We start from the raw sequence: 14,742 nt of genomic DNA, 5'->3' as shown, positions 1-14,742 counted from the left end.
TCCCTAGACGCTGAAGTTAAGTAAAAAGCACTTGTGCTCTTGCAAGTCTCCTCTCTCCTCTTTCCTCCTAGAAATGAAGGAATTAGGAATTGAGACACTCTTTTGCGTGATGTACTGCGATTAATTTCTGCATCACAGTTAGTATGAATGAGAAAAGTAAACACACCGTATCCATATTTGCTTTTCCTGCCATATCCAGTTTGGGACTTGTGTCAAGCCAGACTCCAGTTTTTTTGGGAAGGAGCGAGATGGAATGAGGCGCGGCTGGATCCTGTACTACCTGGGTGGGGGCGGTCAAAAAGACAACGATGTTAGTTTTTTACTCTTTATTTGTGTGTTTATGTATGTCAAGAGTGAATTTTCTAAGAGTGAGCTTCGAACTTAAAATAAATAGTCAGGTTGCAAAACGTGAAAATACTAAAGTCTGAGAGTGCACATGTGATGACTGATAAACATTAAAGTGAAATCTTAACAAAAAGATGCATGGATGTGACAGGTGAGACCTGGGTCTGGGAACCGCCCCTGGTAGGCGGGGCTATGAGCACAGGTACAGGTAGAAAACTTGTAGTGGACTCCGCCACCTCTTAGTGAAGGGGTAAATAAGCAGTGAAGTAAGGAATGCGTTACCATATTGGAAAGCCAGTCTGATTAGACTGAATGCAAAGTGGAAATGCCTTAAACAACTGTTTTTTTTCGCATGGCTTGCTTATGGCCTCAGTTAGTCCAAAACGACAATGACGCGGGGACCTTCTTGTGATGGTCAGGTCTCCTTTGGTTTTTCAGCCTGATCTGTCCCTCTTTTGCAATGTTCTGCTTGAGAACAACAAGATGATGGACCTCTTACAGACCTCAGTAACTGATGAGATAACCTATCAGAAAGGTTACCTATCAGTTTCCTATCGTGATGCTCAATTATATGTATAGCAAATCCATCTTCACTACATGAAACATATTTTTTCATTAACTAGTGTTAAAGTAATATTCTGTTATCAGAATCAGCATACTTTATTAATCCCTCGGGAAATTATGTGGGTTACAGTTGCTCCAATACAGTAACAGAAACAGACGAGACTATTTAACAATACAATATGTTACAGATTTACAAATTTAAGAAATAGCACAATATAGACAAATCACTCAATAATAAATATCAATGATTTACTGAGGTAATTATGAATTAATATCAAGAATATTCACAGCAACATTACTGAGTAGAAAAGAGTGTGTGCAAAAAGGGAGTAACTATTGCAGTGTTTACATTGTATTAGATGGAGGAGTTGTACAGGGAGATAACATTACTGCCCTTGCGGATCAGTTTATTTAGTCTGTTGGCATCAGCAACCCTCAACCTGCTCCCCCAGCATGCAACAGCATAGAGGATTGCACTGGTCACAATAGACTCATAGAAAAATCTTTATCTTTCTTAATGTAACAGTGCCATCCACAGCCTGGTTTGTGAAAGGAAGTGTTAGCGTTTGCACACTTACTGCACAACCTCATTAATAGTTTAATGTTTCTATCTGTATATACTATGAGCACTATATGCAGTTTGCTTAAGAGGGTTTCTGCTTTTGCTGGCACTTTAAAAAACGAAGTAAAAACATTGTAAACCTATAAGTGTTCTGATTTTTTTTCCCCCCCAAGTAGCTTCAGCTAAAACTTTCTTTTGGAAAGTTCTGCTGTAATCCAACTTCTTCCATTCACTTCAATTCAATTCAATTCAATTCAATAAAACTTTATTGATCCTGAAGGTTGACCTGGAAGGAAATTGGGTTAAGGCTGCCAACCTTCGCCAGCGCCATCTTACCCTTCTGACCATACATACATGACACAAACATCACATGGGGAAGACAGGTCAGAGAGGTATAACAATGGAAAATGCACAACACGAGGAAAGATAAGGAGAAAAAAATAACTTCCCCCAGACTGAGCTCCAATAGAGAGATCAGTTTGAGAACAGAAAAAAACACCTCTGCACATAGCACATGAAAAAAACCCCTCTTAATACACCAAAGAAACACATGACAAGCAACAGGGGTGGGTAAAGGGTGAGACACAGCCAATGTAGACAGTACATCCGGGCCTGCAGCATAAGCGCTGGTCTCCTTAATCCACCGTCAGCATCGGAGGGGAATAAGCGTCGAAGGCGTTTGGAGGGGGAGGGGGGATGAGTGTACATCTGCATGTGTATATATGTCCAGAGTTCAGCTGAGACAGTGTCCTTCGCCCTGCCAGGCTAAGTAAACAGTCTTCCAGCTCCATTTAGCTGTGTGCTTCGTGTGTCCTGTGCTTCTCCAATAAAGCCTAGTTAGTTCCTAGTTTCTCCTGAATGAGTCCTAATCTGCCTGGCACATGTGCTCCATAACAACACCATGCTAAAGGTTTGTCTAAAATACACCACTATATATGAAAAAAGGGTTTGCTATCATTGTGGATCAGCACTAGCATGAATGCAGATGAAAGATGTGAGGTGCCAAAATAACCCTTTTCTTTATGGATGTTAACCAGGAGGTTCACATGGTAATGGTCTGTGTTTATATTGTGAGAGGTGTTTATTCACTTTATGGAGAATGAGACCCATCAGTGCGTTTTTTATGGTAACATGTTTGGAGTTGTTTATCATCAGACACTAACATGAGAGACTTTGAAAAAGACAGACGCATGTTGTAAACATTTGCAGTTTATTTCCTTTAGTTTATATGTTGAAAAGATGGTTGAAATGTTTAGATGTGGTATTTTTTTGGACTCACGTAACCGCAAAAATGTGATAAATTAAATCTCTTTTTGTTTTGTTTGTAGCTTCATTTGTACTGCCAGGTTAAGGATTTGAAAAGCAGCAACTTGCTTGCTATCTTAAAGCACTGTGAAGTCAAAAGCCTTACCTTTCTACTTGGAATTTATGATCAGGTTTCACTCAAAAATAGGTGAAAAGTGTCTGAATGTTTCTTCCATTTATTAACCAAACTCTGAACAAACAGAAACTGGGTCAGTGTTTGGAAATCTACATGAGCTAAGAGACATGGCCGGAAATTTATAACGTGCACTGTGTACATTCTGGCAGAATTTCAAATTACAGGAAACAGATGCAAGAGAGTTACAGGAAAGAATAAAAAAAAATGAATCAATCAATATTGATTGACATGCGTGCATGTACTGCATGCAACACTGCAATTAATTTCTAAAAATTACCACAGACAGCATTTTATACCACTGAACTTCAGCTTTTAATACTGTCAACAAGCCTGAGTCCAACTGATATTCAATATATTTTTTCCATAAGAAGAAGAAAATGAATGAATTAGCCCCTCAAAAAAAGAAAAGCTTTGGAGTGTATAACTGTAGTTTTTAATCTCTCTCTCACACACACACTAATAAATGCATTGGTGGCAATTTATCTCGTCCAAGGACATTTGGTAAATGGACTGGTTCTTATACAGCGCTTTTTTACTCTGTCAGAGCACTCAAAGCGCTCTATACAACTAATTCATTCACCCATTCACACAAGCACTTCTAAGCATCTAACATTCATACTCCGATGGATGCATCGGAGAGCAACATGGGGTTAGTATCTTGCCTTTGGCATGCAGACTGGATCGAACCACCAACCTTCTGGTTAGTGACTGATCTGCTCTGCCACCTGAGCTACAGCCACACATTTGCAAAACCAGATATCAAAACTCTACAATAATGGCCCGCTCTACATCCTGAGCTGCAGCTCAAAGTATTAGAAGTAATAGAGTTTTATTTGAGTTAAAAAATATAAAAATAAATTAAAGAATAATGAATTGTTTTTATAGTATCACAACTCTGAGGAACTAACATCACAATATCTGAATCAAAACCACCATGAGACAAACCCAGATCATTGGCTTTGACTGTAAACCAACCACCTTGTTCCCCAGCTGTAGTTGGTACTGCGCCAGGATTTTCCTGTAACCCATTTCCTCTGATACACAGGTATGAGTTCCTTCCTGCTCAGGTCCCATGCTGTTGATTAAATAAAGGCAATGATCTGGCTTCCCGATGCAAGATGCGGAGTTTTGAAGGTGCTGCCAACTGTACTGAGCATGACGGGATGATACTGGGCATTGCAGAAAATGCTTTGCGTGAAATCTGACAACATCTTTTTCTGGATTTGGAAATTCTGTGGAAAAAAACACAAGAACGCCCATTTAGTTAGCCATGTTTTTGCTTTATATCTTTTTTTTTTTTTTTGAAATTTCTGATTTCTTCTCACAAATCCAGTGCAGTAAGCTCTTTGGAAAAAGGGTTGAAACCTTTTTTTTTTTAGGAAGCAATAGATAAGCCATCAGATTGAAAATGTATCAGTAAAAAGCTTTCAAATGTCTCATTAAAAGTTTTGATAATGTCAGAAATTTAAGATAACCATGTGACTGCTGCTAGAACCCACATCTACATTCCAACCAATAGGAAAACAACATGAAAGAGAGCATATTGTGAAAAAAGCCTCAAAGCGCTTTACAATACCACTATTCATTCACTCTCACATTCATACACTGGTGGAGGCAGCTACAGTTGTAGCCACAGCTGCCCTGGGGCAGACTGACAGAAGCGAGGCTGCCACGCATCACTTTCACTCAAGACCAGGTTCAGAGGCAAATGAGGAGACTCCACTCAGGCAAGGTTGCTGGACCAGATGGACTGAGTCCCCGTGTCCTCAAGGCCTGTGCCCCCCAGCTTTGTGGAGTCTTTCATAAACTGTTCATGTTGAGTCTGAGTGTGCAGAGGGTCCCAGTGCTGACCCCCAGGATTACAGGCCTGTGGCACTGACCTACCATATCATGAGGACCCTGGAAAGACTCATCCTGGACCAACTCAGACCCATAGTCAGACCACATCAGGATCCCCTTCAATTTGCTTACCAGTCCTTACTCGGAAATGAGGACGCCATCATCTCTACCTGCTCAATCGTGTCTACACCCATTTGGACCAGCCAGCGAGTGCTGCATAGGTCATGTTTTTTGACTTTTCCAGTGCATTCAACACCATCAGGCCGACCCTCCTGGGTGATAAGCTAACAGCAATGCAGGTGGATGCTTCTCTGGTGTCCTGGATTGTTGATTACCTGACAAGAAGACCACAATATGTGTGGTCTTGTTGTGTCTGACAAGGTAATCAGCAACTCAGGGGAAACATAAGGGACTGTCCTCTCCCCCTTCCTCTTCACCCTCTACACCACAGACTTCAGCCACTGCACAGAGACCTGCTATCTCCAGAAGTTTTCTGATGACTCTGCAGTGGTTGGATGCATCAGCAGGGGTGATGAGTCAGAGTACTGCGCTGTGGTCGACTCCTTTGTCATGTGGTGTGAGCAGAAACATCTGCAGCTCGACATGGTAAAGACCAAGGAATTGACTGTTGATTTTAGGAAGACCAGAAAACCCTTGACCCCTGTTTCAATCCATGGGGTCAACGTGGACATATAAATACCTTGGAGAACACATAGACAATAAACTGGACTGGGTTAAAAACACTACTGCACTTTACAGGAAGGGCGAGAGTCGTCTCTATTTTCTGAGGCGGCTGAGGTCCTTCAACATCTGTCGGACAATGCTCAGGATTTTCTACGAGTCTGTTGTGGCCAGTGCTATCCTCTATGCTGTTGCATGCTGGGGGAGCAGGTTGAGGGTTGCTGATGCCAACAGACTCAATAAAGTTATCTGCAGGGCCAGTAATATGGATATGGAGCTGGACTCTCTTAAGGTGGTGTCAGAGGGGCAAAAGTTTTTCCAAGATAAAGACAATGTTGGATAATACCTCCCACCCACTCCATGACATGCTGGCTAGCCACAGAAGCACGTTCAGTAAGAGACTGAGATTACCAAAAAGCACCACTGAATGACACAGGAAATAATTCCTGCCTGTGGCCATCTCCCTGTACAACTCCTCTATCTAATACAATGTAAACACTGCAATAGTTACATCCTTTTTGCACACGCTCTTTTCTACTCAGTAATGTTGCAGTGAATATTCTTGATAGTTATTTATAATTGCATCTGTCAACCCTGGATATTTATTATTTGGTGATTTGTATATATTGTGCAATTCCTTGTATGTTAACATATTGTATTGTTAAATAGTTCAGTCTGTTTTTGTTAATGTTACTGTGATGGAGCAGCTGTAACCCACATAATTTCCCGAGGGATTAATAAAGTATGCTGATTCTGATTCTGATATATCTATGCAGATAGTTTGGGGCTCTGTCCAAATTTTGCAGGTGCCTGAATTTAAATACCTTTTTCAGCGTGTTCTTGACAGATGGATAGGTTCCCAGTGGCTGCATCATGCCATATCCCACTGCAAAACATAGTGTATATTTACATTAGACAGTATGTAACCAACATCCTGGCAGTGGATAGGAAACTAACATTTACAGGAACCCACAGGAACTTTACTCCTCCCAAGTATATCCCTTTAAATTAATTGAAATTATGGTGAAGTATCTTGACTTGCATCAGCTTCAGTTAGTTGAACAAAAAAGCCTAACACCTGTTGGGTGATAACTGGTTGTTACACAGTACACTAGCCTTTCATAAAGCAGTAGAGCTGTACTACAGTAGGACAAATTCATAAACAAAAGCTCCAATGAATGTCAGTGAGTGTTGAAATATTGGGATAACATGATTTATGGGACATTGTATTTCCTAAGTGCTGCTTCATCCCTGATGAAGTGTGCAGTGATTCATCTATCAAACTTTGTCAGGTGGTGCAACTGGCAACAAGTAAGCTAATAATGTTGCATATTATGTACACATTTCAGGGCGTGCTAGTATGACGTTATAGGATGTGAATCACACCTGTGTATGAATCAAGAGGTACACTGAGGAGTGTTTGAATACTAAGGAACATTGTTTTTTATAAATATGACCATCTTTTACAATGTACATGATCTTGCAACCTATGGTGGTAACATTGGTAGGTTCTTAATAATGTTTGTATTAGTAAACATTACATTTTTATTTCAGCTTGCTGTTAGAAAAATGTAAGGCTACTTCATGCAATCTTTGGTTGCAAAGAATTATTCTGCATATTCTCCAGATATGAGTTCCATAAAGCTCTGAGGTCTTACTTTGTGTCACGTATGCACTGGGTGCCATCCCAGCCACAGTAAGGATCTCTGGATAACATACAGTCCTGGCAGGTATCTCCATACTGGGAACAGTTTGCTACATCAAGTTGGACCAGTTGACTTCCATTGTTCACATACAGCTTTTTCTGTAACGATGGACAAGTTTTCTCAATGTACTCGGCCATTTCTAATTGACTGGAGAAAAAAAAGGAAAGGAAAACAAACAAACAAAAAACTCCACTGGAGTTAATTTACAGATCTAAGTTTGATGTTCCTTTTCAGGAGCATCTAAGTTGTTTTCCATACTCACACACCTATATGGTTTAGTGGAGGATATATTGTTCTGTAGGGAACACTGGTACTCACAAAAGACGGGTGAAGGATGAAGCTGATCTGTTCTGTGTAGCTGAATGGTCGAAACTCGGCAATGAGATAGGTATCATTTTTATTGTGCAACACTTTATGAATTCCTCCATTGTCTGCGGAAAACCACAAAAAGAAGCAGGGATGATACTAAATATTAAAACCCCTCTAAATGCACCTCAGCCACCCCACTCTCTCTGTCTGAGGTTCTGTTACTTTATACAAAACAATTTTTGGTCTTCAAACTCAGGTAAACCCGTTGAATAATATTATATTCTTTTAATACATTCATAATTACATGGCTGTGATCACAGCACCTCCCGCATCAATCAAGGAGATTTGGTTACTGCACTATTTTCGCCCTGAGGTATGATCTCAGATATACACAAACATACATTATAGCATATTCTTCTTAGCATTTTTACTACTTCAGATTATTGTTTTTACTCACTTAAAGATAAGAAGAAAACAGTGTGGTGACTGGTTCTCCTGTTTGGTGAGTTGTCAGTTTGGATGTGAGTATAGCTCTGGTGATTGAAGAGAAGAAGGCCAGAGTTGCCCACAGGATGAACCAGCTGCTCCATCTCTGAAGTCTTTTCAATCTTCTTCAGGGTTTCCACTGGAAGCTTGGTGGTATCATTAACACACTGAAGAAATGAAGTGCTTAACTTAGAATGGCTGAACACCAGATGACTGGTCAACAAGCATGTAAACCTAGGGTTTACTTTTTCAGTTTCCAAATGACTGTTTTAAAAACAAATCTAAAACCTTTTAATTTAGTCTTTTAATGAGTCCAGTCTTTATCGTAAAGGTGAAAGAAAATATCTAAAAAGCTATTTTTCACTCAGTGACTACACTTAACCATTGGTTTAAATTATAATAAAGGGCTATTCTATTCTTGTCTATATACTCTGACCCCCCAAAAAGGCAGGGATCTTCTTGTGATGGTAGCTGTTATTAAATTTTTCACTTTAGACCAATTTGAATATTCCATACCATCCTTGGCCTGTCCATCTCAGCTTTTGTGTAGCCTTTGAATGGGGAGTTTGTGAAGATTTTGTCAATGTCTCCTATTGTGTAGATGCAGACAGCACTCATCCCCCTGCAGGGAGACACATTGTAGGTTTGTCTGAGACATTTGCAGCAAGAAAAAAAAGAGAGAGAGTTGAAAAAGCAGCTGACTACACAGAATGAGAAATAAGAAACTGGGAACGGCTTAAAAAGAACAAAGTGTCCTTTTATCACCATGAAAGGATATTGTTTGGAAGTTTGGAAGCAGATGATTCGATTACACAAATAGCTAGTCACAGAAACAGAGTAAATTATAACTATATCATTATTATTAGCATCAAAATAAATATCATCAGAGTCCTACCATTCATTTCTAAAGAGTGCATAAATCTTTGTATCCTGCCATCGATCTGCATCCACAGTGGAAACATCCACCAATTCAGAGAAATGCTGTTTTCTGTTACGATCTCCACAGAAGAGCCTGGCATTCATCTGGGATGTCCAGGTAAACTGCAAATTGTTCTTGGGACCACCAACATCCGTCTAGAAGCAATGGACAGTTAATCAGTCATGATGTATTTATGTTTATTTAATTTTTTAACGTTGGTGGCACTATTTTGGTTTTACCATGCAAACCTGGGTCACAAAGGGGAGCCACATTTCACTGAACAGTCCATTGTCTTTGCTTTTCTCCCTATAGAAGCCATAAACTCTGTTCTGGGAGGGATCCTCTTCACGTTTGCTGAGCACCAATCCTACATAATGCTGTTCTAAACATTGAAAGACAAAATATTTATTTGGCTCCAAACATTTATAGTGATGTGTCGCCGGCTCTAACTTTATGAAAATACCTTTATTGTGGTACTTTGGCCGCACTATTGCTTTACCAAATTTCTGAATACCAACAGATTCATCAAATCCAGAGTGTGTTATGTAGAAAGCTGCACTCTGTTCAGAATCTGGAAAAAACAGTTGCAAATTAAAGTTTTATAGTGATGTGCAAATGGGGAGAAACTAGTTGAATATCATAGCAATAAGAAAAAGAAGCAACCTTTAGAATGGATTGAGTTGATTAAAGGATGTTAGTAGTTTTGACAAGAGCACAGACTTTCTGCAAATTACACAATCATTGAAAACAAATGAATGAAATAGCAGGGATTCATCCGGAGATTTATTATAGAGCATCCTCATGTAGAAAAACTCACCTATAAAAACTGATGGTTCACCCTCCTTTATGTTAAATCTTTCTATACCTTCTATTAAGTTTGCGGTATTTTCAGAGGGAAGGCACATGGGGGCCTCCACTGTTAAATCCTATAAAAAAAGCACAGCACATCTTAATATATGCTCCCCAATGCACATCACATATAGCATACATGCATACTCAACACTCAGTTTCTATATATATAGTTTTAAAACAACCACATGTGGGTAAGCAGGAAGTGCTGTGATTTATTTTCTTCATTGCATAACCAAAATATTTTTGATTTAAATATGTTAAGTACAAGTGGCTACTCAACCCAGTGAAAGGCACCACTAACAGTACAGGGTGGGCCATTTATATGGATACACCGTAAAAACATGGGAATGGTTGGTAATATTGAAGTCCTGTTTGTGGTACATTAGTATATGTGAGGGGGCAAACTCCTCAAGATCGGTGGTGGTGGCCATTTAGAAGTCGGCCATCTTGGATACAACTTTTGTTTTTTCAATAGGAAGAGAGCCATGTGACACATCAAACTTATTGGTAAAGTCACAAGAAAGAGAATGGTGTGCTTGGTTTCAACGTAACTTTATTCTTTCATGAGTTATTTACAAGTTTCTCTTTGTTCACAGCCATTGACATGTCGAAGAGGTTAGCACGTGAGGAGCGGATCGAAATCATGTTGATATTTGGTGAGCGCAGTCATTGCAGCAGATTTCAATGCAAGACACCCTACTAGACCACCCATCTCCCATGCTACAGTTAGCAAACTGCTTGCTAAGTTTCGGGAAACTGGTTCAGTGTTGGATTTGCCAAAATGTGGACGCAAGAAAACTGTCACTAATGAAGAAACATCAGTGGCTGTCTTAGCTTCACTCAGCAAGAGCCCACAGCGTAGCACTCGCCGCATGTCACTGGAGAGTGGCATTAGTCGAACATCCCTTGGGTGGATATTAGCTACTCACAAATGGCACCCTTACAAACTCCAGCTACTGCAGCATCTCAACGAGGATGACCCAGATCGGCGCACAGAATTTGCAGAATGGGCAAAACAAAAATTGGAACAGGACCCTCAGTTCACGCAGAAGATTTTGTTCAGTGATGAGGCAAACTTTTCTGTGAATGGTGAAGTTAACAAACAAAACCACCGCTATTGGTCTGACACTAACCACCATTGGATGGATCCCTCCAAGACTGTTGGAACAACAAAAGTGATGGTTTTGTGTGGTATATGGGGTACAACGATAGTGGGTCCATTCTTCATCAATGGAAACCTCAAGGCCACTGGATATTTGAAATTGCTACATGATGATGTGTTTCCCTCTTTATGCACTGAAGCTGGCACGTTCCCTGAGTTTTTCCAGCAAGATGGTGCACCACCACATTATGGGTGCCAGGTCCGAGCATTCCTAGATGTTTCCTAGACAGTTTCCTGGAAAGTGGATTGGTCGTTGTGGGCCAGTTGAAGGGTCATCTGAAGGCAATTGTCTATGGTGTGACGATACGAGATGTGCAGCACCTGAAACTACGGATACTGGATGCCTGTGCTGGCATTTCTCCTGCGGTGTTGCTATCAGTGTGTGAAGAGTGGGAGAAGAGGGTTGCATTGACAATCCAACACAATGGGCAGCACATTGAACACATTTTATAAGTGGTCAGAAACTTGTAAATAACTAATGAAAGAATAAAGTTACGTTGAAACCAAGCACACCATTGTTTTTCTTGTGACATTACCAATAAGTTTGATGTGTCACATGGCCCTCTTCCTATTGAAAAAACAAAAGTTGTATCCAAGATGGCCGACTTCTAAATGGCCACCATGGTCACCACCCATCTTGAGGAGTTTGCCCCCTCACATATACTAATGTGCCACAAACAGGACTTTAATATCACCAACCATTCCCATGTCATTATGGTGTATCCATATAAATGGCCCACCCTGTATTTGTGGTGATGTTAACAGTTCTCAATGACAATGATGCCAGTGTCCTACCGTGTTACAGCAAACCCTTTCATTGCCATCTGTTCCACACACAAACAACTGGTTAGCATCTTTCTTCCGGTGGACCAAAGTGATGTTATAGCTGCAATCCTTAAAGACAAGACAGATATTGTTTGTTATATTTCTTCAGTGGTCAAACAATCAAATCTAACCAACTAAATTTGTTTGTTTTACTTACATGTTCACTGCTTATGCTGTTGCATTTCTCCCACTGCATAAACTTGTGGCTCTATGTAGATATATGATGCAGGACTATTACTTTCCCATGATATTATTATGAATATTATTTCAATGATCTCAGTATAATCATTTACTGTGGTTGTACAGATTTCTACTACCGTCTTATGGTTTTGAAAGTTGTAGGTATTCAGGTATGATTGTCCAGCAGTTAAAACAGTGTCTGATTGGTCTTCTAAAAGAATCTGTACAGGTGGGTCATGGGGAAGACTGAACCGTGTCATTGCTTTTTCTAAAAACAAACCCAGCAAAAACAAGAAAAGAAAGATAAAATGAATGAATGTATTATGAGATTCATCAGGTAAACCCATAATGTAGTATCATAAACAACAAGAATGATTTTCTGCCCCTGGAAGGCAAGGAGTATGTCATCAGTTCATTTTATTTATCTGTTTGTTAGTAGTGCAAGATCCACATTCCCATAACAGTTTGAGCTGATTAAATTTTGTTGAAAACCAGGTCAAGATCACACCAAATGTGAAAATCAGTAAATCTTTATATTACGCACAATTTTTTTTTATGGATCCTCTCCAAACTTCACAACAATATTCTAGGCTTGGGGGACATGAGTATCCAGGTTGAATAAGCGTTTAGCCTTGAACTTCATTGTTAGTACCCAGTATATACATATATTTGAAATGCTTGATGTATGTTAGTACAGTTCTCTTAAAAATGAAAATCAAACACTTTGGTGATTTTCTGCCATCCCTCTTGCACTTTTTTGTAACTACAAAAACCATTGGCCTTGTCTTACAGTGAGAATAATAATGATAATCTTGCATTTTTAAAGGCACATTCTTAACTCTTTCCCACATAAAGATGGCATTTGTAAACAACAGGTGTCCAAAGATCTATCGTGTCTACTCAAAGTAGACAGTGGTAACCTAGTTTCATTAAGTAAGATGTAAAAAAGCTGAACAAAGTTTTTTCCCACATTACTGTCAATATGAAAGTGACACTGCTTTAGAGGTCCAGTTACTTCTTGAAAAAGAGGTTTCTGGTAGCATTGTTGGTGCTGTTTTGAAAACTTAGTTGAAGGGAGAAAATGAAACCTATCCTCTGCAGTTGTCAGAAGAGTTTACCACTGCTTACATAAAAAAAATAACAAGTGCAAAAAGTTTCTTTGAAAATTTGGTGAAAAAAATTAGTCAATGATGAAGTCACAACTTCATCTAACTGACACTCTACTAAAATATCACGTTGTTCTGATAAACTTTTTTGAAATCTTTATTTAATCATTGAGTCCCTTAGCATTAAAATCGTGGGAGACCTGCCCAAGAAAGCACGTCATGAAAAGATTTCAGAAATATAATAAACGGCAAATAGACTAAAATAAAGTATAACAAACAAAAACATTTTTTCGAAATTAAAATTGCACTCCACAGAATTCTTCAGCTCTTTAACTTTTGAACTCTATCAGGGAGACAAAACCAGTGAGACAGCGTCTTGTAAATGTTACGACGTACGAAGGGCACCCACCATAAGCAGCTGTCTGTGCACGATAAGAAATTACATAGATAAGCAGTTTATCCGCCTTGTAAATAAAAATATGCTAATGCGTAAACTTAAAGAACTGTGATACAGGGACAATGTGTAGAACATAGTCTTCACAGCCATTTCTGCCCAGAAGAGGGTGTGTAAAAGCTCTCTTTGCCTTTATACCTATCATTCCTAATTTAAAAGAAAAAAAAAAGAAAAGAAAAAACAACATCTAAATCTAAACCATCATCCTGCCAGTGAGTCCTAACCACTACTCATTGTTGAAAAATATGTCAACAGACAAACAAAGCAACATTGTAAGGCACAAAGCTGCCTTCTGTCCAACACATCGCCTTGTGGTTAACATGGGCATGTCGTCCTCCTCTGACTATAATGGAACTGCATAATACGGACTGTACGTTTGAAAGAAAGACTTGATGTTTTTTCCTGAATCACAATGGCCAAGTCATTTAATACATATTCATTCACTTCACTGCATACTTTAAAGCGCTGATAAAAAATCCCTTCCCAGTCCCCTTGAACTTTTTAGCATTTGATATCTCATAAATGAAGAAAAACATTTCCCTTTTCTACCTTTTTCTGTGAATATCATCCTCGGAGAAGAATCAACGTTCCCCATAGCCAAATTACAGAGATGTAAAAATAACAAATATGTAGCTAATGAGAGCGTCATCTTCGTCGTTACTGTCCAAAACAGTATTTCCGTCCCTAATTACTTGCCCTTCACCTCGATAGAACACATTCTCTGGAAGAAATGCACTCAGGACTTTGGAGAAGTGCATGCCAGCTGGGGTGTAGTTTACAGTCAGAGTCTCTTCGCCCGCCCACGGGCACGAGAAAGAGAGGTGTAGACAAACAAACCCTCTGAGCAATGATTTTGTCAGTTGCATAATAAAGTTATCATAGTTGACACAGCTGCTTTATTAATCATTTAGCCCGCCCACAACTGCATTTTATGATGGACAGTGTAACAGTGCTCATGATATTTAGGGCTAATTTTAATTATGAAGAGATTTCTTACCTTTTTTTCGAACACGCAAACAATGGAGGGCAAACAGTTTGATCATTTCAAATAACTGAAACAACATATGAGTACAGAGAAGTTGTTTGAGGAGTTCTCCTTCCTTGTGTGTTCCAGCTGTGTGCCACACTTTCTAGACTCTATAACACACACATCCTCTGATATGTCTCCACTGTCCTCTTTACTCCAGAATAATTTCAGAAATTGAGAAACCCTTCAGATGAGACTGATTTCTAGGTCAAATGGGGGACGGTGGAGGAGAAACGAGACAAAAAAGACGCACAAATTGAAGAAACGAGAAAGCACAGGTGTAT

General features: G+C 39.5%; 1 protein-coding gene across 5 annotated transcripts; it reads right to left on the bottom strand.

The window, feature by feature from the left end:
• Window positions 1-197: 197 nt before the first annotated feature.
• Window positions 198-14,319, bottom strand: LOC146526093 (semaphorin-7A-like). Of its 5 annotated transcripts, none has more exons than XM_085147394.1 (14): window positions 14,135-14,319; window positions 12,009-12,139; window positions 11,849-11,899; window positions 11,662-11,760; window positions 9,670-9,778; window positions 9,316-9,423; window positions 9,092-9,234; window positions 8,829-9,007; window positions 8,450-8,555; window positions 7,905-8,100; window positions 7,457-7,569; window positions 7,091-7,236; window positions 6,257-6,318; window positions 198-280 (listed from the first exon to the last, which is right to left on the bottom strand). In XM_085147394.1, the coding sequence occupies exons 1-14, from the start codon at window positions 14,295-14,297 to the stop codon at window positions 213-215; spliced, it is 1,674 nt and encodes a 557-aa protein (XP_085003520.1). In that variant the 5' UTR covers window positions 14,298-14,319; the 3' UTR covers window positions 198-212. The 5 variants fall into 5 exon arrangements, with proteins under 5 accessions (XP_085003520.1, XP_085001202.1, XP_085001978.1 ...); XM_085145076.1 differs by lacking the exon at window positions 198-280 and adding an exon at window positions 2,665-4,144; XM_085145852.1 differs by lacking the exon at window positions 198-280 and adding an exon at window positions 2,665-4,144 and having other exon boundaries at window positions 13,981-14,318.
• Window positions 14,320-14,742: the final 423 nt, after the last annotated feature.

The sequence above is a fragment of the Neolamprologus multifasciatus genome, chromosome 1, assembly GCF_963576455.1.
Source record: "Neolamprologus multifasciatus chromosome 1, fNeoMul1.2, whole genome shotgun sequence".
In the NCBI taxonomy this organism is placed as follows: domain Eukaryota; kingdom Metazoa; phylum Chordata; class Actinopteri; order Cichliformes; family Cichlidae; genus Neolamprologus; species Neolamprologus multifasciatus.
The sequence above is the reverse complement of the archived record's forward strand: the minus strand, read 5'-3'. Positions and strand labels throughout refer to the sequence as shown.

Bases quoted from the DNA above. Each gene is read 5' to 3' on its own strand.
- LOC146526093 (XM_085145076.1), bottom strand. From the start codon at position 14,297: ATGCAACTGACAAAATCATTGCTCAGAGGGTTTGTTTGTCTACACCTC. The intron at 9,779-11,661 runs GTAGGACACTGG...CTTTTTTTATAG, and splicing joins AAAGGGTTTGCTGTAACACG to GATTTAACAGTGGAGGCCCC. The intron at 9,235-9,315 runs GTATTTTCATAA...TTCAATGTTTAG, and splicing joins GCCAAAGTACCACAATAAAG to AACAGCATTATGTAGGATTG.